This window comes from Anas acuta, chromosome 10, assembly GCF_963932015.1.
Source record: "Anas acuta chromosome 10, bAnaAcu1.1, whole genome shotgun sequence".
Taxonomy (NCBI): Eukaryota; Metazoa; Chordata; class Aves; order Anseriformes; family Anatidae; genus Anas; species Anas acuta.
The window spans coordinates 1,337,747-1,364,152 of NC_088988.1; the positions used below are offsets into that span (position 1 = coordinate 1,337,747).

Consider the following 26,406-nt stretch of genomic DNA (forward strand, 5'->3'; position numbering starts at 1 on the left):
TAGCAGGGATTTTCCATTTCTATGCTTCTTATGCCGTCATTTTATGTGTGGTAAAGGAGTGATGCATGGAAATATAAATTACTTGCCCAGTCCAACAAATGATATTGGTGCTGGAAGGAGTTTTAAGACCTGGGATTTCTCTGTTCACAGTCATGTATTCACACACTGATTTATATTGCATGATGTCAGGTTTCTGCATTGTGGGGTTTTGTTTTTAGTCTCTGTTCTGCAGGAGCAGGCCTCAAGATTGGGTGTCCCTGCAGCAGTCTTGGCAGCCAAAAACGCTGTTACCAACATTGAGCAGATCTGTCAGCCTTCTGCAAGCCCCTCTCAAGTACCACTGCTGAACTTGGACCAGAGAGTAAGCAAAAAGCCTTACATTTAGCTTATTAAGAAATCAGTATTTGTGTGTCTGAAATGCTCATAGAAATATGGCACTCTTCTGTACAGGAAAGGAGCTACTTTTTGACACCTTGGAAGTGAAGTTTCCTGTCTATTACTAGAGTATCTCTAAGCAGGCCCTATATTGTCACCTCTGGTGTGTTCCCTGGTGTGGCTTGGTCTCTTTTATCCATAGTTCCATCTTTATCAGTCTCAGTTTGCAGCGTAGCGAGGTATGGTGATGGTCTTCTGTACAAAACCTGTGCCAGGACTGCTGGCTCACCTCGCCTCTGAGTAGCTGTCAGTTGCCAGTGCTGTCAGCTCGGCTGCCTTTGACTCAGCCTTGAGATGAAAGGTGTGGGCCTTCCCATGAATTCTCTCCACCATTCAAATCTTTGAAAAACAGAAAGCAAGGGGGAAAAAAAAGTTATTTTTGTAAGAATGTGTTATTTATGAGAGAAATAATTTCTGCTTATTTTTTTGGGTGATTCCAGGAGAGACTGTCTTGCTTGCTTCAAACAGTCAAGGATTTGTTGGTGAACAACGTGTTCAGTCGCTCACACTTCTGTCAAGAAATATGGAAAATGCAGGTAAGAACTCACAAAGAAAGGGTGCTGTCACAAGCCATTTAGATTTCATCTGTGGCATCAGGTAGTGTGCTTGCAACCCTCTTTTCCAGCGAAGGGCAGGGATAGCTGTAACCTGGAGTGATGCTCTGATCTGTGCTCCATTTTCTTTGGTGTTTCTTGTAATCTACCGAGCACTGCTGGGTTTCTGTAGCTTTTAGAAGCAAGGAAGGGCATGGCAAATGTGGCATCTGGAGTTACAGCACAGGTAGTGGGATTAAACTCGTCCGGGGTGACACTGCAGCTAATACAAGCTTTGGAGGGATCATTCTCTCTCTTATTTAGCTTCACTCCTTACTGTTTTCAGTGAAATATGCTGATAACTCTCCATCAGGTGGTGCACAGATTTGCTGCCCAGGTCACCGCAGACTCGCAGCTGGCTGTGGGGTGTCACAGCCCCAGGGGTCCTTTGTGCACTTTGCCAGCAGTGCTCAGTGGGTCTCTGGCATTCTGGTTCTCTGCTCCGTTTGTCTGGGAATTGTGATAAGCCTGAGTGAGTTTGTGCAGCAAATGGCTTGAGAGAAATATGAGAGCAGATAACAGGTTGCATTGCTTCACAAATGTGTTGGCTTGATTTCATTTGTGTGGTTTGTTTTGTGAAGATAAATGGTGCTCTAAATAGAGCAAGGGACTTTTTGTGAGCAGGACAATCTTAGTTGCTCGCTGCTCTGCTGGGAAAGAAGGAAGAGACTGATCCCCCTGGATAAAGAGGCATGCTCTAGTCTCAAATATCCGTTCACGGGCTGAAAATAGAATCCTGTGAATTTTATGGGCTGATTAAAATCTCCATGTTCTCAGGTAGACATGGAGACCAAGTGCTGCTATGTAATTGAGATTGTTACAGTAAAGGATTAGGCTGTTGAAGACAAACTATGTGGGCGAGTTGGGGGTCATGCTAAGAAGCAGCTACCAGTCTCTGCAGAAGGCTAGTGGGATTTGTCTTCCGAATGCCTTGCGTGCTCAAAGACTGCTCAGGCGGTGCTTGGTTTTCCTCCATGCCCATGGGCCCGTCTTCTTGTCCAGCTGCAGAATCTCTTTCTGCAGTCTCCTCTTGGGAAATGGATTTGAGAGCAGCAAACCTGCTCCACAGAAACTACCAAAGAGTTACGAGACTGAGTGATAATTCTCCAAGATGGTTCTGAATTAACAAGGCTCAAAATGTAATACTACCCCCTGTTTTATGGGATAGCCACTGCTCCTTTGGATATGCAAAATCAGGATTATTCCAGGGGGACAAAGGTGGGTGAATTTATGAATGGAACACAGAATTGATAACTCTGAATGAACGAAGTTTAGTTTCCTTTTTTCTATATAGGTTATTTTATCAAAATGTTGTTGTTAAGTGTGAAATGTGCCTAATTGTGCCATTTGTGCTAGGACCTTCCAGTGCTGGAAGCTGTGTGGCACCTGCACAGAGGCAACATCATTGGACTGGGAGAGCTGCTGGAGAGGTGAGCAGAGGTTTATGGGTTTGCAGATATATTTAATCTCTTAAAGCCTATTGAAATCTAATCGGGGATTAGACATGAGTATTCTGGACTATGAATATAGTCAGATGCTTGCAGGTGATCAGATTAGCAGGATTTAAGAAGTTACCCGGGGTTTGAGAGGTTACTCTGGGTTAATTAGCACAGTTCAGGCCACGGTGGCTGCTTGTCTGATGGCTGCCCAGGCAGTTGGGGTGCGGAGCAAACAGTTGGGCGAGAAGCACCACTGCAGCCCGTGCTGCCTGATGTTTATTTCACTGTTTCACTGGCACAGCAGGCAGGTACCACACAGTGTGGGGAAGGACACGGTAACCCAGCTCTTTAGGATCATCTGGCCATGCTGTGAGAGCTGCTTTGGAAACTCAGGTGTAGCCAGTGAAAATTAGTGCTGCTCTTGGTGAGAGGTCTTGCTGCACATAAACTGTGTGCTTCTGTCATCTCAATGCCAGTGTTGCAATGAAGTGAGGCAGAGTTAATCTCCGGGGAATAGTTGTTCTAAGAATTTATTTATTTTTCCCAATACAGAGCTTACTCTTTCAGAACCTCAGGATGTTTTCTCATGGTGTCAAAGGAATATTACAACAATCTTTGATACAGCCCTTGATGCCAATTTACTTGTCTGTTAATGAGACAGGAAAAAAGCCTGCAGTGCTTCCTGTGCTTTAAGGAAACCAAAGAGATAGAGCTTGATTTTTATATTTTTTGGAAAGCATTTTTACCCAAATATCTTAGAAATCAGAACTAGAATCTTGTAAAAGAAGTTTTAAAATTGAAGTACCTTAATGTAAGATATGATTAATACTTGAATACTTGAAAACACAATTTCACATATATTTTTTCTTATCTTACTATGAAGCAAATAAAGTTCTTGTTGACTTTTACAATGAAAAGAAATGAACTGCCTCATGTAGTGCAGATGTCTCTTGCCTAAGTCCAAGGGGATGGTGGGGCAAAAACCAAACATCGCGAAGTGTAGAGGGGGTTGAACTGAACGTGCTTTTGTTTGTTCTCAGCAACCCTGACGCCCCTGCTGTGGTGGAGTGGCTGTGCAGCAGCCTTTGTGCTCTGTGTGAGCAGGCGGAGGAGCCCTCGCAGGACGCAGAGCTCGCTGGGTGCATTCTCTCAGGCAAGGCACTGAGTCGGGCACTGCAAAGCAGGGTCCCACTGCTGGCCTGCAGCACGGGCCAGAAGCTTGGGGTGTGAGAATGTGGACTGTGCTTTGCATTTTCTTACCTTCTTTCAATGAGGGAAGTATATTTGGTGAATTTACCAATTCTTTCCTGAAAAAGATTGCTTGGAGAGCTGTAGCCTGGCCTTTGGGCCAGTGCAGTGGCTCAGGTACAATTCACCTGAGCTCTGAGATGGTAAAAGTGTGTGACACCTGTAAACAGCGTGGTCTTTACAATCCTTGACATTTCTGTGCTGCTTGTCATTGATTGTTCTCGGTCCTTTTTGCCTGAGAGCAATTTTAGTCCAAGAAAAAACCAGAGTGTTGGCAGTCTTGCTGACTGTGTTGTTCAGCGGGTGATGTCTTTCAGCCACCAGTCCCCCTGGGGGACTGAGACGGGAAGGCAGAAGAGCAAGAGGTTTTTATCATAAGGGGATGCTGAAACACTCATTCCTTCTTGACTTGCAGACTTTGCGATCACGTTTCTTCAGAATGGCTTTCAGCAAACGTCAGAACTGGGAAGGACGTGTGAATTCAAGAAGGTCCCCAATGTAAGGACAAAATGAAACTTTAAAGATAACTGTTTAAAAAAAGTACTTGCATTTTATATGTATCTGCATTTATGAGTGATTTATTTAAATCTGAGCTTAGAGCAACAAAGAAAAGGCAATGGTCCATTTACTGGAGTGTCTAAGGAAGAAATGGTGAAACCAGAGACCTTTGTAAAGAGACTTTCTCCTAGGTGACTTGTCAGAGGCTTTTCAGCTTCCTTGGGTTCACCTCGATTGCCCTTTTTTTCCGTTTGTATATGAAGCATGGAAAATGCTTGCCTGTCTGCTTGTTGTATCTGTTCTGCATTAGAGCCTGAGGTAAAAGTTAAGCTTTAATTTAGGAGAGACAAAACCTTGTTATTTGACTCAGTTCACTTTTCCTGCATATAATTGTAGCTGTTTTAAACACAAAATTCTTAATTTGTCATTTTTGAACAGATCTGTCGTGCTGTTTTACAAAGAATGTTGACATGTAAGTGTTCTTGTGATTTGTAACTTTGTGCAGTCACTGCTGTTTGCTAGGCTTTAGTTCCTTGCTCGTTACTGAATCTCTGAAGGACTTGGAGCAGTCCTCTCTGGGATGCTTTGCCTGTGTTGTATTTATGTCACTGACTCTTTGTGCTTCCGTTTTTTCCTTCGCTCTTGTAAAGCGAGTGTCTTCTAACACCAACAGTAATTTCTTGCTTTTTGTGCTAGTTCATTTTTGATCCTCCCAGCTGCAGCATCAGGTAAAGATATCTGAGCTGATTTTTAACAAGCTTGGTTGGAAACAATCCAATGTGTTGTAGCACAGAGGTTAAACTAGGATAATTTTTTTTCTGCTTATTAAATTCAATTTTGAATTTACCAAGTTAAGTGCAAGCAAGCTATTTTGCTGACTGGCTGTTTGGGTTTGCAGACTAATGGTTTGTGAAACCTGATTTTTTTATTTTTATTTTTATTTTTTTGATGTGGAGCGAAGACTTCTAATGTGCATGCTTAGTCTTTAAAAAAACAGTGTTCAACTGTTCCATGCACAGCGTGCCTGTTTAGGCCTGGGCAGTTATGCTGCTGCTTAGAGCTCAAGTGTAGTAGTGCCTGATGTGCATTATAAATCCTGTTGCAGAAAGACTGAACACACGAGAAGGTTTTTTTTTTTTGCCTTGTGTCACAGACGATCTTCGCAGTAAGCTGCTGGTTGTGCTGTGCTGTTTTGTCTGCAGAGGAAGCATTCACTTACACCTCCTCACGTGCTCTAGGCCATTGTATTCATCTAATCTGGCTGCGTGGGTGTTCTTACTTCTCTGTCTCCTTAGTGACAGCGCTTTACCTCTTTCCTTGCTGGCGTGTTTCAGCAGCATGCTCAGTGCTGTTGCAGAAATCAGCGCTTTTTGCCTGTTGTAAAATGACTGAAAACCAGGACACAGCATGAGATCTGTCCCCCCCTGCCCTTCTGCATCTCTCCGTGTGGGTATCGCCAGCCTGATCCCTTCCCCACGTCTGGCAGAAAGCGTTGTCTGGAGACAGAGCTGCCTTACAGACCTCACTGAGCAGTGCTAAAAAGGGAAAGCTGTAAGAGAAGTGCTTTATTATTTAGTATGTATGACTCCCATCTCAGGTGACCCTTTAATGGTGTTGGCACTTGAAAAATAACCCTCATAAACACAGGACTGGAGGGATTCTGGGGGAAGCGAAGCAGGTGGCTGGCAGTCAGGCTGGAGTCAGTGCTAACCTGCTCTTCATCTGACCTTCACGTTCACGCAGCCTGTACTGCCCCTGGCTGCCTTACAGTCTGATCAAAACTATATTGGAAGTTCAGAATTAAGTGTTTTTGTGAGTGTGTGCTTTTGGGTCACCTTTGAGGGGTTTCACTTAGCTTGTCAGCTGCTTTGAAGAACATTAGGGTGCTTTATATCAAATAATTCACAATTAATGGAGATGTTCATGGGAGGAGGACAGGCTGGGAGTGCTGTGCTTCATAGTAATGATTGTGCTAAATTGAACTCCCGTGCCTGGGGATAAGTAGAGTTTATCTCCTTTTCTCTGTTCTCCCCTGCTTAACCTCAAAGTATTCCTCAGCAGGGGAGGAGAACGCTCCTCCCATACGCTGTGGGCTGCCTTACAACAGAACTGTCAGGGACGCCTGATTTGCTGCCTCAGTTTGGTAGTTTCCTTTTCAGAGTGCATCACTGAGATGGTCCTAATGATTAAATCCTAATGAAAACCAAACTTTTTTGTGGTTAAAGAGGAGACTTTTGAAGGTAGGATGGAACAAGAATCAAAACCGCTGCTGCTGCAGCCTGTAAAGCCGAGGATCTCTCAGTATGTGGGCTTTGAGTAGGCTGGTCAGGACCATGTGTTGTGCAAGCTGCCAATCCCTGACCTCTACCAGGCATTTTGGGGCAGGCCTTGCTTTTGAAGGAGTGCTGCTAAGCCAAAATAACCTGAAGTCCTTCTGCTGTCACAAATAAGTGCCTTCCACAGCAGCGTGCTCTCTTCATTGAAGGTGAAGACCATTGCTTCCGGAGGTTAACACAAAGCTTGCCTGTGCAAATCCATCTCCAGACTTTTCTCTAGTGCAGCCTTGCAGTGTTTGCACTCTTAGATGCACTGCACAGTTAGGATTAGATTTGGAAATTAAACATTACTTTATGTGCGTTTTTTGATGGCTTAATTATTAGCACATTTTTGGGAATGCTTTTAAAGTGGTTCAAGGTTGATGTTAATAGTTTCTGAGTCTCTGTGTTACTTCTGAGTAGTTTTTGTAAGAATTTAATGCTGCTGAATGGCACACTTCCTAATGGGGTCACCTTCTTAGCTGTTTGGGGTCACAGCTCCTTCCATTTGTCTCATTGCACCTTTGTCTTTACTTTGGGGTGCCAGGGGTGCTTGATGCTGTTGGTAAAGAGAAGCAGGAGGATGTCTTCACGTTGCAAGCTATGCGGTTCTGGTAAGAAACACAGTTGCTCTGAATAATGTCAGGAGAAGTTTTCTTTAACCAATTTCTGTTCCTGAAATTGGGTGAATGTTTATTCCCTCCCTCCAGCCCTATTCGTGTTTTGTGTTCTCTCTAATAAAATATTCACAAGTGAAATTGCAAGTAAAAAGTGTGAGATAGGAAAGGGCATTCTGGCAGTCTCACAACCAATCTTGGAGCACTTTAGCATGTGATGAGTTTCCTCTCTCAAGTTTGCTCACTCTGCTTCTTAGCAGGAGCGCCTGGAAGGTGCCTTCAACTCCTCAAATTTCCATTTTCAGACCCGTTTTGTCTGACTGCTTTGTACTTGTCAGCCTTCACTCCTGACCTGTGCAGGGGCATACGTTTGACTCAAGTTTGTAAATCTGGTAGCTTAATAATGTTGAGTAACTGACAGATTTTTAAAAATACATATAAAAAGTTATATATCTCAGGCATTTTCATGAGGGTAAGTGTAGAAAAATGAGTCATTCACCCTAATCAGTGCCTGGTTGATCATATTTCCTGCGCATTGTTTCTGAATATTTCCTTGTCGTTTATAGGCTGAATGTGTTCAATGTGTCAATTTATAGAAGTGCAGTTCATCCGGATTCCTTGCAGCAGTTTTTTAAACACACCCTGACTGAGGTTCTTACTTACAACCCCTTGTTGAAAGGTAGGAGTACACGGGGAGCAGTAAGTGCCTCGAGGGTTTGTTATTGTGGTGGGTTTGGAGCTCCGTCCCAGTCACACCTCACTGAAGGGAATCCAGCCTGCAAACCAAGCACAGTGCAACTGCCTGACTCCCTGCTTCTTTCCCTACCTGCATGTTGCCAGAAAAGATGGGAAGTTCATCTGGGTTTTAGAGGGCTGTAGTTCAAGAGAAGCCCTTAGGTGGAAAATCAGGGCCTTGAGATAGAGCTTTAGCCAGTGGTTCATGAGCAGGTACTTGGATAACATCTGCTAGCAGCCTTTATGGAGTAGACACGGGAGAACTGTGGCCTCTGGGAGTAGTTTTAGCCAAAGGAGGAGCTGGGTGGGAGAGCTGGTATTGTAGTGAAAGCTTGGGGCTAAAATTATGTGGCCCTATATGTTTCTCTTTAAGTGCCAAACATAGCCTTTCTCTGCTGGTTGGGTGTCTGATGTTCATTTTGTTTTGGTAGATCAGACATAAATGCAAGAAGGCTTCCAATCCATGATTGTTAATTGTGTGAAGCTTGATGTTTTTAGGAAGAAATACATTTGGGCTGCAAAATCTCTGGTGAAATATTATCACACTGAGCTATGAGCTAAAGCTGCTCACCTGTAGTGTGGGAGAGCAATGTCACTGTTGCTGGCTTCCAGCTGAAAGAGATCATTGAGGGAAAAGATGATTCCTTGCTGTTTTTCTCTGCATTATATTGGCCAATGCATGTGTGATCTCGAGAACAGCTTTGAGATGACAGTGCTGTAGGGAAATGGCACAGTCGTGTTCACACAGCCTGTGTTCCAGAGATGAATAGGAGAGAAAGGATTTCAGCAGGCAGTTTTTAATGTGTGTGGCTGTGAAAGCTAAAGGGAAATCTTGTGTGGTGAAGGTCTTTGTTTTAGGTCTATTTTAAAATCTATTGCTGAAGTGGTAACTGTTATTTTATTTTTCTGGGTGCAGTGTCTGATGCCATCCGTATGCAGAGAGAGTGGAGCTTTACAAGGACTTGTTCGCTGCTCACTGCCTTGTATCGCAAAGTAGGTCTTGGTTTTACAAAGAGCACATGATTATGATGGGTTTGTACTCGCTGAAATATCTGAAATGGAATTACTTAAATATAAGGCATTACAGTCGCAGAATCTGAACTAGCTGCCAGGAGCTGCAGGCAGGACAAAGCCTGAAGCACTAAGGGGACGTTTGTTTGTGCAGAGCTCCTAATGAGAACAAAGACATCTGAAGATGTGAATTTTCACTGTTACAGAATATGACGTTGCTTCTGAAAGAGTTGAAGTGTTCCTGTTATTTTAGCCAGTGCTGATTCCAAGCCAGAATAAAGTCTGGCAAGCTGATGCATAAGGTGCACACGAGATAGCTTTTTCAAAAGTTACGCAAAAGGCATCTGTGTGTTAATCTTGGCAGTGCATTTCACCCTTACAGGTGGCTGCATGCCATAGCTAAAGTGAACTGCTGTCACTCTCTTCCAGCTGTTTGTGGCATTCAGTGCAAAGGAGTCGATCTGCCAGCTACAGCAGGTCCTGGAAACACACGAAGTGAATTGGCAGCATGTCCTGTCCTGTGTTTCCGTGCTGGTGGTCTGTCAGGCTGAGGCTGAGCAGTTGTTCAAAGGTACGTAGGTATTGGCAAGCCTGCAGGATAACATGTGCTTGTTGCTTCTCAGATACTGAACAGAGAAAACATCCTGAATGGTGCAGTAGCAAGTTCCTAACTGCTCTTCAGAGATTTCTGTAGGGGAAAGAGCAGGAGCTCACCCTCTGCATTCAAGTATTCTATGTCAGCTGCGATGTGAATGCCAGGCCTTGTGTCTGACACTTCTATAATTTAGTGTACAGCTAAGAATGATTACTTGATAATTACCTTTATGATTATTTGGAGTAGTGATTACTGAAGCTTTGTTCTTCTATCTCACCTCAGCTAGCAGACCTTGTTTGATAGGTTTCTTATTGATTGTGTCATTGTTGGACTCCCTCTGATTCTTGCAAGTGGAAATCCTAAAGTATTTGACCACTGAAAGCACATGAAAAGTATAGCTGAGGCCCAAAGGTTCTCTAAGCTGCAGTGCATGTCCCTTTGGGACAGAGGTGTTATCAGATATTTGTCTTCATTTACTATAAAGTTGTAGCACAATTGTCAAGAGCAAAGTTTGAGGTTACTGTTTTATGTTTCTAGATCTACTGAGCCATCTCCTGATAAAGGCTTTTGAAAACTATGATATGGAAAATATGATCACTGCATTCCTGATAGCTCGTCAGGCTGCCCTCGAGGGCCCTGCTGTGTTCATGCCGTACTCTGAATGGTTTAAGGTAAGACTAAAGGAGGCCTGAGTGGTAATCTTTGTTTTAAGTATGTGAGAAACCTGCACTTAAAGAAGGTTTTGCTGCACAGAAAAAAACAACTAGTTTCAGACAAGATAACCAGGGATCTAACAACAAAACAAGGAAAACAACACAAAGGAATAAGTGATTATATTGATATTAGGAATAATATTTATTACAGCCTTTGTGTCTGCAAAGAATATATTTATTTGGCTTTCTCTGGTCTTCCCTTCTTTCATCTTCCAAGTCCATCTTGCCTCCTCTAGTTATTTGTCAGGAACGCAGACACGTAATTCCTATTCTAATCATATTCTTGGATGTCTCTCAGTATCTTGATAACCAGCAGTGTTGTGATTGCGTAAGTTGTGGGTTATTGCACATGAAGCATTCCTGTTTCCTGGATGTTTGCGTGCAGCTGTAATTGATGTGTTTGACCTTATAGATAATTGCTAATTAGCTTTTAGTTGTAAACATGTAGGTATTTAAGGTATGCAAATCTCCGCATAACTTAAACCTCTAAATTCCTTCGTATGAGTTTGCAAATCTAAGCTCAGCCTTTGCTGATAAAGTGTTTAGGATGTATCAAAGGTAAACTAGTTCTATTTTGTATAGTGTCTGACTGGCTTATTTTTCTTAGAGTGCCCAGATAAACTTTTAGAAATGTGTTGCCTCGATCAACCTCAATCCTTTGGTTCTTTTTTTTTTTTTTTTTTTTTTGCCTTGTTTAACTCCCCTGACGATTCCCATGGTAGCGCATCAGAAGGAATTTTGCATGTGACATGGCAGGCTGTCTGGAAACTGGAAAAAGAAACTCAAAGAAACTTGTGTGGAGACTTCTAAAAACTTTCTCTGGAGACTTTTCTCCAGGAAGATACTCTTGACGCAAAGCAGATGTCTGCAAGAGATGCCTGGGGTTTGCGTGCTGACTTTTGTGCAGTGCTGGGATGCTGATTCTCTCCACGCTGAAAGGCTGAACTGTTAAATTTTCTATTTCAGGCTTCCTTTGGGAGTGCTGGTGGTCAACACGGGAGCAGTAAGAAAGCTCTGGTCTTTCTCTTTGAGTTCTTGTCAGAGCTAGTGCCCTTTGAAGTAGCCCCGTACTTGAAGGTGGGAAACTGCTGGTAAAGGCAGTTTTTAGACTGCTCCAGAACTGTTCTGAAATAAACACATTTTTGCCATGTGCCTTTGAGCATATTATTAATGTTGTTACAGTAATTGCATTACTTCTGATATAGTGCTCAAAACATTTTCTCCCTGAAATAAACAAGAACAATATTCTTTTATTTCCTTGACAAGAAGGAGAATTCCTTCCGTGGAGTTACGTTGAAGCACTTCAGTGATTTAGTCTGTTTGTTGTTGTTGGGGAAAATTAGCATGTCAGTTGCCATGAAACTGGCTTTTCTTAAAACAAGCAATAATGTCTTCTTGGGGGAGTATTGGAGGTAATTGAGTGTAAAAGTAAACCAGAATTTTATAGTCATCTCCTGTAAAAATGGCAAATCATGTTCTGAATTTTACATTTCAGGTCCATATAATGTACCCGCCTTTTGTGCCATCAAAACATCGATCTATTCTCTTAGAGTATATCACTCTGGCTAAAACCAGGCTGGCTGACCTCAAGGTTAGTAAAAATTGTCCCTTTAGAAAAGACATCTTTCTGGATCTGTCAAATTTAACCATGTTGTGACAATGTCCATCTTTATGTATCACCACACAGGTTGCTATAGAAGATATGGGGCTCTATGAAGACTTGTCTTCCACGGATGAAGCCGTGCAGGTACTGGTCATGCATCCAACAGTTCTCTCATCAATTTTGCTCTTTTTCCTGTGGAGGCTTAGCTTAGCCCTGTCTGCTATTCCTACCAAGCTTGAGCGTGCTGCCAGATCTAATTCCTGTCCTGAAGTTGTACAAGAGGTCATAAATATGGAAACTTTCCCCAGAGGACCTTCACAGAGGACAAACAGATCCTACTGAGTATTTCTGGAGACAGGCTGCAGAGGAGCTCAATGATTAGCCAGCCAGCTACTGGCCAAGCAGCACCTATGTTAGTCACCCAGGTAGCAACGTGCTGTTAGAAGCCAGTAAAGTGCCAGCTCCCTCTAGCCCATCCTGCGCTGTGGGATGTAGAAAATAATGGATGATTCCGTTGGTGGGGATTTAAGGGACAAAAGGCTATCTAAATGGTGTTGTATGGTGTGGGGAAATGACGTTGTTGAGATGGGGAGAGGCAGAAGACAGGTTTGCAGGAATTGGCTCTGCATTCTCTCTGCTGATAGACTGACTGGTCTGTTTGGTAGGTAAGAAGTTGGCACAGGTTGTTGCAGTCTTAAGATGTCTCACGGCTCAAACACGAGAAACCTGTGGCAGCATTCCTGCTGCCTGGAGTGTAGTTCTGGTAGCGCGGGCTGGATGTGAAGATTATGGGCCTTAATTCCAAGTGTATGAAGTAATACAGAATAACAATAAAACAAATTCAGAACAGAAAAGATATTGTCCCCATGAGGGCTTACTGAATAAACGATGATGTTAAACAGGAATATCTGCTGCAGTCAGTGTAGGAGTCGGGTACAGAACTACACGGACCTTTGGGCTGACCCAGAGGAGCTGTTACATGTAACAACCTTCCCAAGACAGGCTGATGCTTTGGGTCTGGGTTTCTCTATCCTGCAGTTTTACTCTGCTTATCAGGTAGTTCTCGTTATTCAATTGCATTTGTTCAGTTGCTTCACAGCACAGACAGCTATTACTAACCCTGAATGAACAAGCAGGGAAGATTGCTGTCATCCTTGATTTCTCACAATATTTTTCTGTGTATTTTCCCATTGTTGCTTATGAGCCAGCCCCAGGGGCAGGCGCTTCGTGACGTTGAAAAAGCCCTTCAGATATTTGAAAATACAAGGAAGATCCCAACATCTGTGATAGAAGCCAGGTACTGTGTGCTTCTCAATTCTTCTTGCTTTTAACTTTAATAATAATGGGGGGAAAAAAAAAGCCAAGTCCAAATCAAAATAATAAAACAAGAAAACTTGAGGAAGTCGGCAAAGGAGGATTTAGGAAATTCTTCCCATGTTACTCGCTTCCTCCGTAGTCATCTAAACTGAGGCTATTTCTGCAGAGTATAAATAGGGTATGCACACCTGCAAGAGAAGTCCACAATTGCTATAATACTATAATTAAATAAATAAACGAATAATTATTAGCTAATCTGAACTTGATTTGTTTGTGGTTATTCATGGCACCTTGAATATTTTTTTATTTGCAGGAACCAGATTAATTTTTGAGGTAATGCAATGGCACGTTACAGCTCTGGCGTTGTTAATATTTTGCTATCTTTTATTTTGTTTCTCAGTATTTTCAGGCGACCATATTACATTTCCTGGTTCCTTCCCGCTTTGCTCAGGCCACGTGTGGTTAGTACTTTTTTTTTTTTGACCCTTCCACCTAGAAGTGTGTTTGTAGAGAGGTGATTTACACCTAACCTGCCTGTTTTTCTCTTGCAGCTCCCTAAAGCCCCGGATGTGTGCATGGCTTTTATAGATTCTTTAAAAAGGTATGGAGGCTCCTCAGTGTTGTTTTGTGGACTTTGTCTTCATAACGTTTGGCTTTCCATTAGATTACCGGAAGCTTTGACACCTTGTTTACGGAATGCTGCCTGTTGGCTAACCCTTTTGGCAGGGCTTCGTGGCCAGACTCGTTTGTGGCTTGCAGGTTGTGGATGCAGTAGCTTATCTGTATGGGTGAATGTCTTCAGTTCTGTAATTAGTCCAATATCCATGGGTAAAACTATTATCTAGAAGGAGTCCCGTGTAGCCCTCTGACTGCAGGCCAGATAAATTTTCATGCAAACTTTGGAGGATGCTGGTGAATGCAAAATTCCAACAGGAAGATGAGCCCCACTGTATAAAGCTCCCCCCAGTATGGGTGAGGATATGGGAGAAGGGGAAGATGGAAATTAAACGTGTGATAATGCTTCTTGAGCTGTTCTTAAGGGACAATAGGGTAACATTTCAGGAGCTTGCAGCCCATCTCAGAACTCAGGCTTGTCCTGTATGCATGTTTAAAAGTGCTTTTCTGCCTTGCAGAAACAGCTTTAGTTTACATCCAGTAATTCCTCTGTAACCTGCAGAAAAAATGCTCAACGCTGCCTTTTATGAATGAGACATTCAATCCTGCCCTGTAATTCCAGTCTGACAAAAAAAAAATCTTAAAAAACAAACAAAAAAAAATTAAAAGTTTTAAGAGAAGCTGCTACATTATTCTTCCTTACCAGTAAGTGTTGGAGGTCAAACTTCGATCTCTTTCGCATTAGCATTTTAGGTGTGTAAATACTCACGATCATATAGGAATCTAAGTCATGTGACTTAGATATCTTACATATGAAACAGATATTAATGCATGTGTATACCATGTGTAGTGTGTGTTACACTTCTATGATGCTTGCTATGAAAGCCTTGGATATAAATTTCTGGCCCTTTTTATTTATTATAAAAAAAATAATTCAGATGCTCTGTATGCTTTGGAGCCTCTGTAATTACTTTTCATAGCATAGCTGTTCTTTATACTTAGATGTAATGAAGATGAAGTTTGAATATGCTGATTTGGTATACTAAAAGTCTTTTTTTATTATAGAGCTGATAAAATACCCTCAAACTTGTACTCGACGTATATACAGGCCTGTTGTGCTATGAAAGAGAAAATGTTACAAGGTAAAACAATTTTACTTCCAGATGAGTTTGAAGAAATGTTAATGTTTCCATTGATGCTCTCATAAATTGAAAAACTCAGAAAGTTACAGCTGATTAGGTCTTTAATCTGTATGGAAATGATATGTATATGTATGTGTATGTTCTTTATGTCTTCTTGAGGTATTAAATAGTTACTGCTGTAATTATTTTCTCCGCCTTTCCTGCCTGAGTGGGATTTCTGCAGTCCGTGTGGAGCTGTGCAGTGCTGAGGCTGCAGATGAGGCCTGAGCTAGCTGATTTAAATCTAGCTCCAGTACATCGGCATGAATCAGCGTTTGCAGTGAGTGCCCGTCAGCCCCAGCTAGCCTGGGGTGTGAACCTGCTGTGTCCATCCCTCGTGTAATGGCACTGGAGCTGTCTGAACTCACCCTCGTGCCTTTTTAAGAACAGATGACTGTGCGTGGCTGAGAGCTGGGGAGACAGGAGGGGCTAGGAAGGAAGCCAGCAACAAAGGGATTCTGGTTCGTAGTTTACATGTCTGTGGGTGGGAGGGCCCCCACCATTTTCAGATTCCACCCCCGCAGTCCCATTAGCAGCACAACGTGTGTGGAATAGGTATTTAATGAACAATCCTATCTCTTTCAGCAAGTGGGTTTAATCAAACCCTTGCAGCTTAAAATGGGCAACGTCCTCAGCGCAGGTTTGTACAAAATGAAAGGTCAGGCTGGTGAACAGGGGCTGTTCCCGCAGCACGGTGGCAGTAAATACACCCCTACAGGGGTGCGTCTGCAATGGGCTCCTAGTCAGGGCACTCTGGACGTTTGAAGCTTTCTGAGGATGCTGTGGCTGGGAAGAGCTGTGACCGAAGCGTGGACTGCAGCAGCCCGGCTGCAGAGGTTGTCCTGGCAACCGGCAGAAGTGAAGAATCCCTGCATGGGATCAGCGGCATCCTGCTGGGCGGCCAGAGCTCTGCAGGAGTCTCTGAATTGCCAGTGACCTCTAGTGGCACAGCCTGATCGTGTCCCCTGCATCCTGACCAGCCTCTTCCATGTCCCCTGCTGTCCCCTGTGTCCTGATCCATCCCTGGGGCTTTGGCACAGGATTTAGGGCAGGATTGAGTTCTGGTCAGCTCTAAACCTGCCCTGTTCGTTAGTGCTCATTCTCTCACATAAGAGTGACTCAGCGTTCATTGTTGCTTTACAATGCGTTTATAACAATTATAAATTTTAACCTTGTCATTTACTTCTCTTGTTCATGGTTGAGCTATTTCTGGCCCATGGACGAGACGCAGTTCCTGTCTAACCAACTGCACTGGGTGGTTTTTGGGGCTGTGCTGTGGCAGCTTCTTGTTGGTGGCACTCCTTTTCTAGTGGTAAAAGGAATTTCCTTTCATTTCTTTCAAACAAAATAAAGCAAGATGTAACATCTGAAGATGGTGTCGGGCTTGAGGAGAAGCTGATGACATGGTATATTTGCATTGCAGTGTTTTGGTATTTTCAGATTCTGCTTCCAGTCTTTGGAAGACAACAAATGTTTCCGTGTGGGGCAGAGAGCTGAAGCAAATAAGAAAGAAACTCAGAAAGGAGACTTTTTTTTGTATTTGTCTCTAAAAACTGAATTCTGTTCTGAAACGAGGCATAAACTGATAAATGATTACTCAAGTAACACATTTGGAATGTAAAAACAAAGCTGCACATATGAAGGGTTGATGCTTTGGGGGTCTGTGACAGTTTATAGAGAAGCATATAAATACTGCTTTTGCAGCAAGTGTGTGCAAAGGCTGTTGAATACATTTTATAAACTGATGTAATGCACAGAGGTAAGAATAACGTGTTGCATTGCTCTTTTTATATGTCTAGATGAATCAGAAGTGGAGACCAGCCATTCCAAAGAGCCTATTGAGCAGCTGAAGGCAGAACTGGCTGAACTAAGGGTGCTGATTGTGGACCAGGCTAAACATGAAGGTATGGAGGAAGGCAAGTTATAATTACCCATAACTGGCTGCTACAAAAGCTACATTAATAAAATGTGGCTAATGGTAGCCCAAGCAATGGCAGTAGTGACTTGCCTCTGGTACCTGAAGACTGCAGCCCTCTCAGATCTGTATCCTTCCAGCTATGAAGACATTTTCTTTTCATGTCTAACATAACTCCTGTGCTTAAGTTGGGAACTTCAGGTCTGCAGCTTTGTGATGATTGCTACCACACGCATCTTTGCCAAGATTGGCAGCTTCATTCCTGGGACTTGCCTGGTGGCCTGAACCCCTGCCTTTCAAAGGCTTTTCCTTTTTGGTGTGAGAAATGGTTCTTGATATGTGTTCATAATAGTACTGCGAGGAAAAAATAATGTTGTCTTCTAAAATGAGGATGATGATCACTAACGTTTTTTGCTCATTAAAGGTTTTTATTGCATAATTTGGGTTCTGATCAATTAGAGTATGTATTTCACTTGTTCTTCTTCCTGTTACATGGAGTTGTAGATCTTTCATGCCTTCTGTCCTGACTCTCAGCTTCTCCTGTTGCTTCGTTGCAGATGTGCCAGCACAGATTGCCTTGATTTCTGACAGACTCTCAAGTGTCTTGGGTCACAGCGGTGATGAGAACGACACTGCTGCTTTGAATTCTCGAATCCAAGTTAATGTTTTTGACCCCAAGCTGGAACCCTGCCATCAGAGTGTGAGTGCCATCTGTCTTGGGATGAGAAATAGGTAGGGCTGGGTAGGTAAAAAGGCAGCTGGATTGTACGTGAGACAGGTTGCTTTATTTGTGGCTACCAGGAAATACACTTCTCCCTTTGTCTGCTTTGTAGTGCCCTGCACAGACTTTAGCTGTGTTTTAACCTCCTTGAAGTTGTTGGATGTCTGGAGAGATCTAGAGATAGGATCTAGTAGAGCAATCCTGTGATGAGCTAGGCTTTCCTCACCAGATTTGCCTAGATATTCGTTGTATGTTGAGATTATTCCTGGGCTGTTACAGGCTTAACTTTCTATCTCTTATTAGCGCCAGTGGATCTGTAAAATTTATGGTGGTGAAATGTCATTTCCAGATTTGTCTCCTTTGTTTTAACGTTGGAAAACATAAAGTGTACAGAGCACAAAGCTAGACCTAGGTATCCAGCCCAACAAGGAGGAAATAGTAGTGTCTCTTATTCCAGGTTGTTGATCTTCTGCTGACATCTTTCTGCCAAAACCTAATTGCTGCTTCCTACTTCAACCCTCCTGACAGGTAAGATGGAAGTAAAAGAGCAAGGAAATGAAAACTAGCTAATACACTGTAATTCCAACATTTGTCTAGGGGCCAGAGGGACTTCTGGTTGTTCATACTTACTGTGCCAGACTGGGAGTAGCAGGCTGCTTTATTCCGAGTTTCTGTAATCTAAGAACTAATGCGCTTTGATGTGTAAGTGTAAATAAAACCTACTTCTCCTTTTTTGTACTGATTTCTTCAGAAAAAAGGTGGCACTTGGCTCTGCTTTGTTCTCTGTGACAGTGCATTAAAAACTTGATGCAAATACTACGTGCTTAGGTTGGTGCTTTGAGCTCAGTGGTGAGGGATGGGGAATGAAGCAAACTTTTGTTCCTTTTGTCTGGTAATTACTTGCTGGCTGACACTAAAGATCAGAAGGAAAATGCTTGTGTTCTGACAGGGTTCATGGGGGTGTCTTTTTGGCACATTCAGTGATTTTGCAGATCCAGGCACCTCACTCTTTATCCCTGATGCCGTATGTAATACAAAATGAGTGAGACGTAATGCTGTGGGCACAGGAAGAGCAGCCTGATGCACCTTCTCTCCACCTTCCTTCTCCCCTTCCCCCTGCAAGTGGCTCAGTTTGATTCTGGCCTAAATGAGCTATAAAAGGAGGGAAAAGCAGCAGTTTTCACTGAGAGCCTTCTTTGGAAGGACTCTATTAATGCTGTCATCTCCATGATGTGACAGAAGTCGGTCAATGTTAACATGTCAGTGGAAATTGCTTTGTTGGAAAACACCAGTGTACGGACAAACTGCCTGTGATCCCAGCTGCTGACGGTGCTGGGCTGGGTGGCTGCTTCTCTGGAGTGCAGCACGCTTCGGCAACCACTGCATCTTTACCTCTCTTCTCTGCTGGTTTGCCCTGGTGACACAGGAGTGTGGGTGAATCTGCTTTGAGAACCCACATGAAAAGGCAAAATGATGAACGAGAGCATTCCAGGAAGTTATTTCTAAACCCAACCCCCCATCCAGTATCCTCTGAAGACGCTTTGTGTTCTGTCAGCTAAGTGGGAATGCTCCATAAGAAAGCCCTTCCCTTCCTCTGTTTTTTAACAGGGACCTTGTCATATTGCTTCTTTTCTACACTTGCTTTGTTTTACGTTCCCGTTTATTGCTCTGCCTCTGCTCACATTGTGCTCTCTGTCTGAAAAAGCTGTCTTTGCCCCAGGCGCAGTTTCCTCCTCTCCTTGATGTCATTTCAGAACTCTTCTTTGACTATATAGTCAGTTATTTGATGCAGGGCACTGGTGGAGTTTGTGCCTTTATAGAGGTCCTCAGTTCAGATGCTCTAAAAGTGATACTTTCTTTGAGCCTATAAATGGAATTATAATTATCTTGTATTTTTCGACAAGTATGGCTCAGGCTCATTGTCTCTAACCATTAATAAATAAAAAAAGGGAAGGAAAAAAACCTCTTACTATATTGGTGATAAAAGAAAAACAGTAAAATGAGCGTGTGGTTTTTACCTTTCTACAGGCAGGGCCCATGTCTCTCCTTGTTTGTGAAGATGATATGTGGACACAGGAGGCTCATACCTGCCCTTCTGGGCAGGCTCTGTCAGCTTATTTATCATCAGGTTAGTTTTCCAAGCAAGAATCTTATGGTTGTAGAGTGCTAAAGGCTAGCGTGGCTGCATTTCCTGAGCTGTGAGGCATGTACCTGTCTTGACTGCATTGTGGAGGGACATCACTAGTTTTCAGGCTTCCAACATTTCTCATTTCAGAATAGTCTGGACTTGATCTTAGGAACATGAGCTAAATGTTTTCCTGCAGAAGTGCTGCTGTAGTAGGTTAATTCTTTGGGATGTATTTTAAGACAAGCTGAAATAAACCAGGCTAAGAATGGATCCAAAAGAAAAATAGTGGGATGCTTAATTCCCAAACTTCCATATCAAATATTTCACTAGCAACCCCTTTTAAAAATAAAAGTAAGACCTCCAAGTCTGAGTTGCAGCAGTGTATGGCTTTCTTTTAAATAACTGTTGATTTTATTTTCCTTTACTCAGTGATACTGAAGGTGAAAAATTAAAAGTCTGATAGACCAGATTAGCTGTCATGGAAGCTAAAAAGTCTTGAGGGATTCAAATTCTGCTGGGCTGAAATTAGAGCTAGTTGCTCCAGGTTACTCTGTTACAGAAATGTACAAATTTAGCTGCAGCTTGACAAAAGGAAGGAAGAACATGCTTAATTTAACTAGTGCCTCTTGTCTGCTGAATTGGTATCACTGCACTGAATTACTCAATGGGCAGATGTAGTGTTCTGCTACTTGATTAATTCTGAGATTTTTCTGCAATTGGCTGTTTTGTTACAAGTGAAATTCATCTATTTCTCCAATTCCTTTGTCTGTCTTGCAGGGTCCTTCCCTGAATGATGCTCATATTTTAGGACTAGCTGCTTTTGTGATCCATTTAAGTGAATGCAGATCTTTAATTCCTGAAGTGGAAGCTGATTTGGGGATTTCTCAGCCTGTTGCTGAAAAAGTCCTTTCCATTTCTGAGTACTGGAGCTGCTTGCTGGTGTGCAGGACGAAAGAGTCGTTCTCCTTCTGCACGAGGTGAGGTCGTACATCCCCCACGTGCTTGCTTCCCTGGGCAATGGCTTAGGTTTGGCACAGGAGGGGCGCTGGGGAAGCTCCCGTGTTCTCGTGGAGGATTTCCAGGGCATGTAGGTGCAGCATAGAGGCGCTACACAGAGAAACAGACTGATGGCAAACCCGCATGAAATAGCATCCCGATGACTGTTGCTTGCAGGAGAAAGGACTGACTGGGTGCTCTTGAAAGTTCTGTTTTATTCGCTGGTGATTCATGCCATTAATATACTTGGTTTTGGGAGCAAAGAAATAGAAATGACCCCAAAAGCGAACGGGTTTTGAATGTGTTGGTTAAAACTATTTTTAAAACTTAGTCTTTGCTTTGACTTTGAACTTTTGTGAATGGGAAAAGAGATGACTGAACCAGCCAGAAAACTGAATTCTCTCTCTTTCTTGATCAGGTTTTGCACTGCAGCCGTATCTTATTTGATGTGCAAGTTTCCATCCTTTTCTCGTGATGATTTATGTGCCTTGGTTCCTCCTAGCCTTGTTAAAAAGGTAAAAGGAATAAATGTTTTGCTATTGTTCTTGAGAAAAATCAGTCTCAGTTCAACTTCCCGTTGCAGACCCTCGTGGAACTATAACTTGTACAAAGAAAGCTACATAAAAATGTCTCTTGGCACCCTACTACCTTACCATTTGGTGTATTTGCTTGTTTGGCAGCTTCACACAAACAGAGGTTGCAATTTTTTATTTATTTATTTTTATTTTTTGTGGAAAAGTGCAGATTTTTTCTGCCTTTGTTTCAGTTGCAGTACATTGTACCACGGTTAAGCTTGGAAGCTCGGGGAATCACGTGTGAGGAAGGTAAAGCTGACCTAAGCTGGAGTTCCCTGTCGTGTCCCTCTCTAAACTACAGAAGAGCCAGCCTCTGTTTATGGAAGCAAGAACGGTTTCAAGAGCTCCTGAAGGAAAAAGCATTCCAGGTAAGAATATTTCCCATGCCTTAAGTTCATGCTGGGATTCTCATTTTTCAGATCTGCCCTTTACAATTTCCTTTTTGCTGGTACAAGCTTTGTGTAAAAAATCTGATACCTGAAAAGTTGACGTGACAGTGGGAAGAGGTGATGTGTGCTACATCATGCACTCAGTGTTATCTGTAGATTTTGATATTGATGATGAAAAGGCAGAAATAGATAGCCTGGGGTGAAGATTCTATGTCCTGTTTATGGCAAAACTTGGAACCTTGGCACGATACAGTACATCAACAAGAAAATTATCAGGAACTGTAGAGAAAAAGCCTGTCCCTCACCTCAGCTTCCCACTGCGTGCAGACTACAAAGCGATGATGACTCAAGGCACTGAAAATACTTTCTAGCTTTTTTGATGCTTTGTCTAAATGTCAGTGTTCTCCTTGCGTATCTTGGATTGTTTGGCTCTGCCTTGCTATGAAGCAGGTTAGCATATCAGATATTCTCTTTATACCATCCTCGCAATATATCTGATTTGACAGGATTGCTTTTTTTTAACCCAGTTCATATAAAAACTAGTGTGTCTTTGTGCAGAGGAGTTTGCCATATTATTAGAATGATTACATGTGCTTTGCTAGTTTAAAGTATGAGTCTAAAATACCTTTGCACTCTAACCTTTCTCTGATATTTACACCAGCCTGCCTGTGCTGCTTTATTCATTTTAGAGTGTTTCTGGTAACCCGTGTTCATTCTAGTATCTACACTTTAAGAACATGGGCATTTTGGGGAATGCCAAAGGGGTGTGTTTGTGAACGAGATGCTCTATACACTTGCTTTCAGTAAATTTCTAGGTTCCTGTAGATTTTTAGTCTAGATTTCTTGCAAGGGAAATGGTACTGTAACTTCCTTGGCTTGATGCCTCTGGTTTAATATCTCAATCTGCACTGGGTTGTGTCTGGATGTGGGTGAGGGTAGGTTTTATTTTATTTTGGAAAGAAGGCAGCTCTTCTGAACAAGTTATTTACCTTGCTGATCTGCTCTCTTACCTAAATTGTGTTTTTTGTGTTTTTTTTTTTTTTTTCCCTCCCAGTTATCTTTCAGAGAATGGCTGCTCTTGGAACTAGAAGTGCACCCTGAAGAGGATATTCTTTCTGCTTCAGAAAGGTAAGTGCAGAGACATTTTAATCCCAGATTCTAGTGGGACTAGTTCAAGAGCCTTTCCCACTCGGATTAGGAAAAAAGCCTTGAAGACTAGGAGGTTAACAGCAAAGGTAAATAAGAAAGCTGCTGTGGGACACACAGGCCTGTTGTCCACTACAGGCTAAAGCAATGAATTGCAAAGTTCATGCAATACTGGAGTGAGCTGTGTGTTTTACCTCGAGGAAGTTCACCAAGATGACCTCTGGCCTGCATATGCAGTCCTTCCACGTGACTTTTCATAAAACCTCCCTGTTTCCAGAAGCAAGAGAGCTGACATCTGGACATGTGGTGTCTGGTGGATGGCTTTACCTATATTGACACTTATGTGCCTGCTTGTGTCTGTCACTCCACGTGACTTGGTGCCTGAACTTCCTTTTATAGTAAGGTAAAGGAAATCTATCACAGCAATTTAACGGTTCCCTATCTTCTCTTTCAATACTGCAGACAGGATTTCCATTACTGGGCTATCTATCAGTGGTATCTTCCAGCACCTTCTGCTTCTGGTGGCTGTGATGGAGACCTGGAAAAGGCGTGTGGCATTATTATCAACACCATTCTGGATTTCTCACAGAGGTATTCCCTTCATGACTTGCATGCCTGCAGAAGCAATAGTTCTGATAATGACCATGCAAACTAGGTGAATTTGCCTTACATGGGCTTATGTTTTCCTGAGTGGAAGTGATTCCCTTCTCGCAGGTCTGGCTGCATGTGAAAGCTGGGAGGTTTCTCTGCATGATTCACCGGTCTTTGCTTCTTGCTTTGGGGGACAGAGGTTAAGGGCTGAAGTCACAGATGGTTCCTACTTTGTCTGGCTTTACGTCAAATTTGTATTCAAATTTGTTTGGCCAGACAAACATCAATGCCATTGAGGAAGTGGCTGAAGCTGGAAAATGAGGAGGTGCAGGGCTAAAGGAGGGTTACATCTACAGTTTATTTAAGAAATGTTGATAGTAGATGTGTATGCTCATGTGAAGCCATTTGTTGCTTTTTTTTTTTTTTCTTTGAATTATGTTCCCTTTCTGGCCTAAAAGGGATAGTCACCTGGTATGTCTCTCTATTTCAGGTTGGACCTGGGTAGCTATGGCCAGTTGAAGATGTCAGTCAATCCTGATATTCTTTGCAAGTTGCAGGTGATTACAGATTTGAATGCATATCTGTGTGTTCAATCCTTGAATTTGTTCAGGCAAAGATTTTTCCTAGAACGTCAGTGTAAGTAAGGCTGATACTCTGTTCTCAGATGTGGGCAGCGGTGTGGAAACAGACAGATATTGAGCTCTTTGAATTGCTTTGGAGAATCATAGGTGTTTGAGTGCAAACTAACATGTAGCCCTGATAAACACTGTTTTTTTCCTGCCCCACCTTGTTTAGGAGCTGGTACTTGAGCTGGGCTGCAGGCGAAAGTCGTTTTCTGGCTGTTTGGATGCCAAGAGCCACTTCCTGTTTAAGATCCTTCAGGAAAGATTGAAAGACAGAAAGCACGACTCTGCTTTGGGTGAGCAGTTGTGGAGGCAGCAGGAGCTGCTGTTGCACAGAAGGTAAATGCTGATGTGAACTGCTGGGAATACCCTGACTAGATCTGCTGTTCAGAGGAATCACATTGTGTGCTTGTGCAGTCAGGTAGCCTCCCCTCAGATCCCACTGCAAGTGAAAATGACACCGAGTGCTGGCAGCAGCTGTGCAAGCGGTGTTTATTCCATAGCACCCACATAGTTTAAATGGGTTTGTGTGCCATCGTGGGCTAAATGTTGCCCATGTCAGTAGACTGGATTTCAAAGACCACACATCTTCCTGGACTCTGTTTACAGCCAGCAGCACTGTTAATGCCATCACTTGCATTAACCATCATTAAATTACTTGCTGCTGTAACTTAGGAGTGCGTTTCCACTTTTGATCCATTGATAATATCTTTGAGAGTAGTCAACCTGTCTCATTGAAATGCAGGTTTCTTTCTGGACAACAGGAAAAATTCCTGGTACAGTTCCTGTCGACATGTTTGAGCTCTGTCATGTCTGACATACTCACAAACTCTCCTGAATATCAAAGTCTGAGTGTGGAGTCAGATTCTCTTCTTGATGGCAACTGTGATTTTGTTTTTCTCTCCTGCCTAAGGATTCTGGTAGGGCTCCCTGGATCCGCTCTGATCATGACTTGTCGGAAAGGAAAGAAAACAACATTGGACTGTGAAGATTTTTTTCATTTTGTAAACTCTGAGCTGGTATGTGTGGCTAGCCAAACAACTTCTTGTTGGCAAATGCTCTAGCTAAAGATCTTCAAACATGGGTTTATGGCAGAAGCTGAGGCATTCAAACTTTTTCTCTCCTCATCTTGCCACAGAAGAACGTCTGTTCCAGAGGGTACGCGCTTCCCTACGACATCACCTCCCACTTCTTCAGGGTAACTCCTGCTTTCGTTGTTCTGCTCTGTTGTTCCTGCTAGCCAGAGCAGATGTTCCTTTTGAGGATACCTGGCTATGTACGCTGTTCTTAGCAGTGAGATGTGCTCCCTTCACAGCTGTTTTGAGAATCGTTGGTATAAATTACAAAAAGATGAGCAGTAGTCCAGGGAAGTGGAAAGAATTAATAGGAGGAAGTAATGGTCGAGACTAATTTTAATACAATGTAAAGTGCGTGGGGGGGGGGTGGGAAGAGAAGCTGTTGAACACGTTTCTTTTGCTGGGCCATGCTGACCCCTACAGTTAATTTTGATTAGTTTACATTTGGGTTTGGGAGGTACTTCAGAGCAGCAAAGACATAGGTGTGCAGTCATCTTGTATTATATCCTCTTCCAGGGCCTGCTGAATGCCAGCTTGGACTGTGAAGAAGCAGCAGAAGCGGTCAATGATGTTCTAACAACGTGTCAAACCAAATGTCCCATTGTGCTTCTCTCTGCAGTGGTATCTGTTCATGGTTTTTTTTGTCATACACAGCTCAGTTTGCATTGTCAGGATGTGAAACTTCTCATGTTAGTTATGTGTGTATGTGCATCCTGGGCTTTTCTATTAAGGTGGGAAAAAAAAACAACTCTTTCTCAGTAGCTGGCAGAGATAGTTTGCACTCCTTACTGCAAACAGCCACTAAGTATGCCACCACTAATGCTGCTGGTTTCTGGCTTTCTCCCTAGCTCTGGTGGCCACGGTTGGAGCCAGTACTTTGCTCTCAGTGGAAGAGACTCTTCGGGGCTCCGCTCGCAGAAGAGTTGGAAAGACTGAGGGAATGCCAGTCCTGGGCTACGAGGTGTGTATGAGGCACCTGAATGTGGAGCTGCAGGCAGGAGAACCTGCTCTGAGTGAGGTAGCCTGGCTGTGATGGATCAGCACGCAGGAAGTCTGTTCTCTCAGACAGGCTGGGGTTTAGCAGGCAGTGCGAAATGCTAGTGCGGTCTGAGGCTTGTAGGACAGCTATGTACAGATTCCTTTGTAGAGTTGAAACTCAGAATGGGTCATTGTAATCACTTAGTCTGGCCTTCTGTGTAATGTGGGTCAGTGTTTCACCATAAAGAGAAGAGAATCTTCTTAGAGGAGATTGGAAGGCAGAGTCCCTGTTAGACAAACACTGGCAATAGCCTTTAGCACAATGTTGAGTCATTCCCTGAAGCTGCCGCACC

General features: G+C 43.0%; 1 protein-coding gene across 4 annotated transcripts in view; it reads left to right on the forward strand.

The window, feature by feature from the left end:
- Positions 1-26,406, forward strand: part of FANCA (FA complementation group A) — a 34,170-nt gene that overhangs the window by 1,898 nt on the left and 5,866 nt on the right. For all 4 annotated transcript variants that reach the window (XM_068693846.1, XM_068693849.1, XM_068693845.1 and 1 more), the window contains exons 4-36: positions 219-361; positions 876-971; positions 2,385-2,458; positions 3,508-3,620; positions 4,131-4,213; positions 4,652-4,685; positions 7,076-7,142; positions 7,712-7,824; positions 8,797-8,873; positions 9,321-9,462; positions 10,024-10,157; positions 11,166-11,276; positions 11,695-11,790; positions 11,887-11,946; positions 13,011-13,099; positions 13,520-13,580; positions 13,671-13,720; positions 14,800-14,876; positions 16,715-16,819; positions 17,388-17,530; positions 18,009-18,079; positions 19,580-19,679; positions 20,457-20,656; positions 21,094-21,190; positions 21,442-21,618; positions 22,694-22,767; positions 23,248-23,376; positions 23,867-23,933; positions 24,172-24,338; positions 24,913-25,018; positions 25,138-25,197; positions 25,592-25,696; positions 25,924-26,036. In XM_068693846.1, the coding sequence (XP_068549947.1) occupies positions 219-361; positions 876-971; positions 2,385-2,458; positions 3,508-3,620; positions 4,131-4,213; positions 4,652-4,685; positions 7,076-7,142; positions 7,712-7,824; positions 8,797-8,873; positions 9,321-9,462; positions 10,024-10,157; positions 11,166-11,276; positions 11,695-11,790; positions 11,887-11,946; positions 13,011-13,099; positions 13,520-13,580; positions 13,671-13,720; positions 14,800-14,876; positions 16,715-16,819; positions 17,388-17,530; positions 18,009-18,079; positions 19,580-19,679; positions 20,457-20,656; positions 21,094-21,190; positions 21,442-21,618; positions 22,694-22,767; positions 23,248-23,376; positions 23,867-23,933; positions 24,172-24,338; positions 24,913-25,018; positions 25,138-25,197; positions 25,592-25,696; positions 25,924-26,036 (3,334 nt within the window). The remainder of the gene's footprint in view (positions 1-218; positions 362-875; positions 972-2,384; positions 2,459-3,507; positions 3,621-4,130; positions 4,214-4,651; positions 4,686-7,075; positions 7,143-7,711; positions 7,825-8,796; positions 8,874-9,320; positions 9,463-10,023; positions 10,158-11,165; positions 11,277-11,694; positions 11,791-11,886; positions 11,947-13,010; positions 13,100-13,519; positions 13,581-13,670; positions 13,721-14,799; positions 14,877-16,714; positions 16,820-17,387; positions 17,531-18,008; positions 18,080-19,579; positions 19,680-20,456; positions 20,657-21,093; positions 21,191-21,441; positions 21,619-22,693; positions 22,768-23,247; positions 23,377-23,866; positions 23,934-24,171; positions 24,339-24,912; positions 25,019-25,137; positions 25,198-25,591; positions 25,697-25,923; positions 26,037-26,406) is intronic.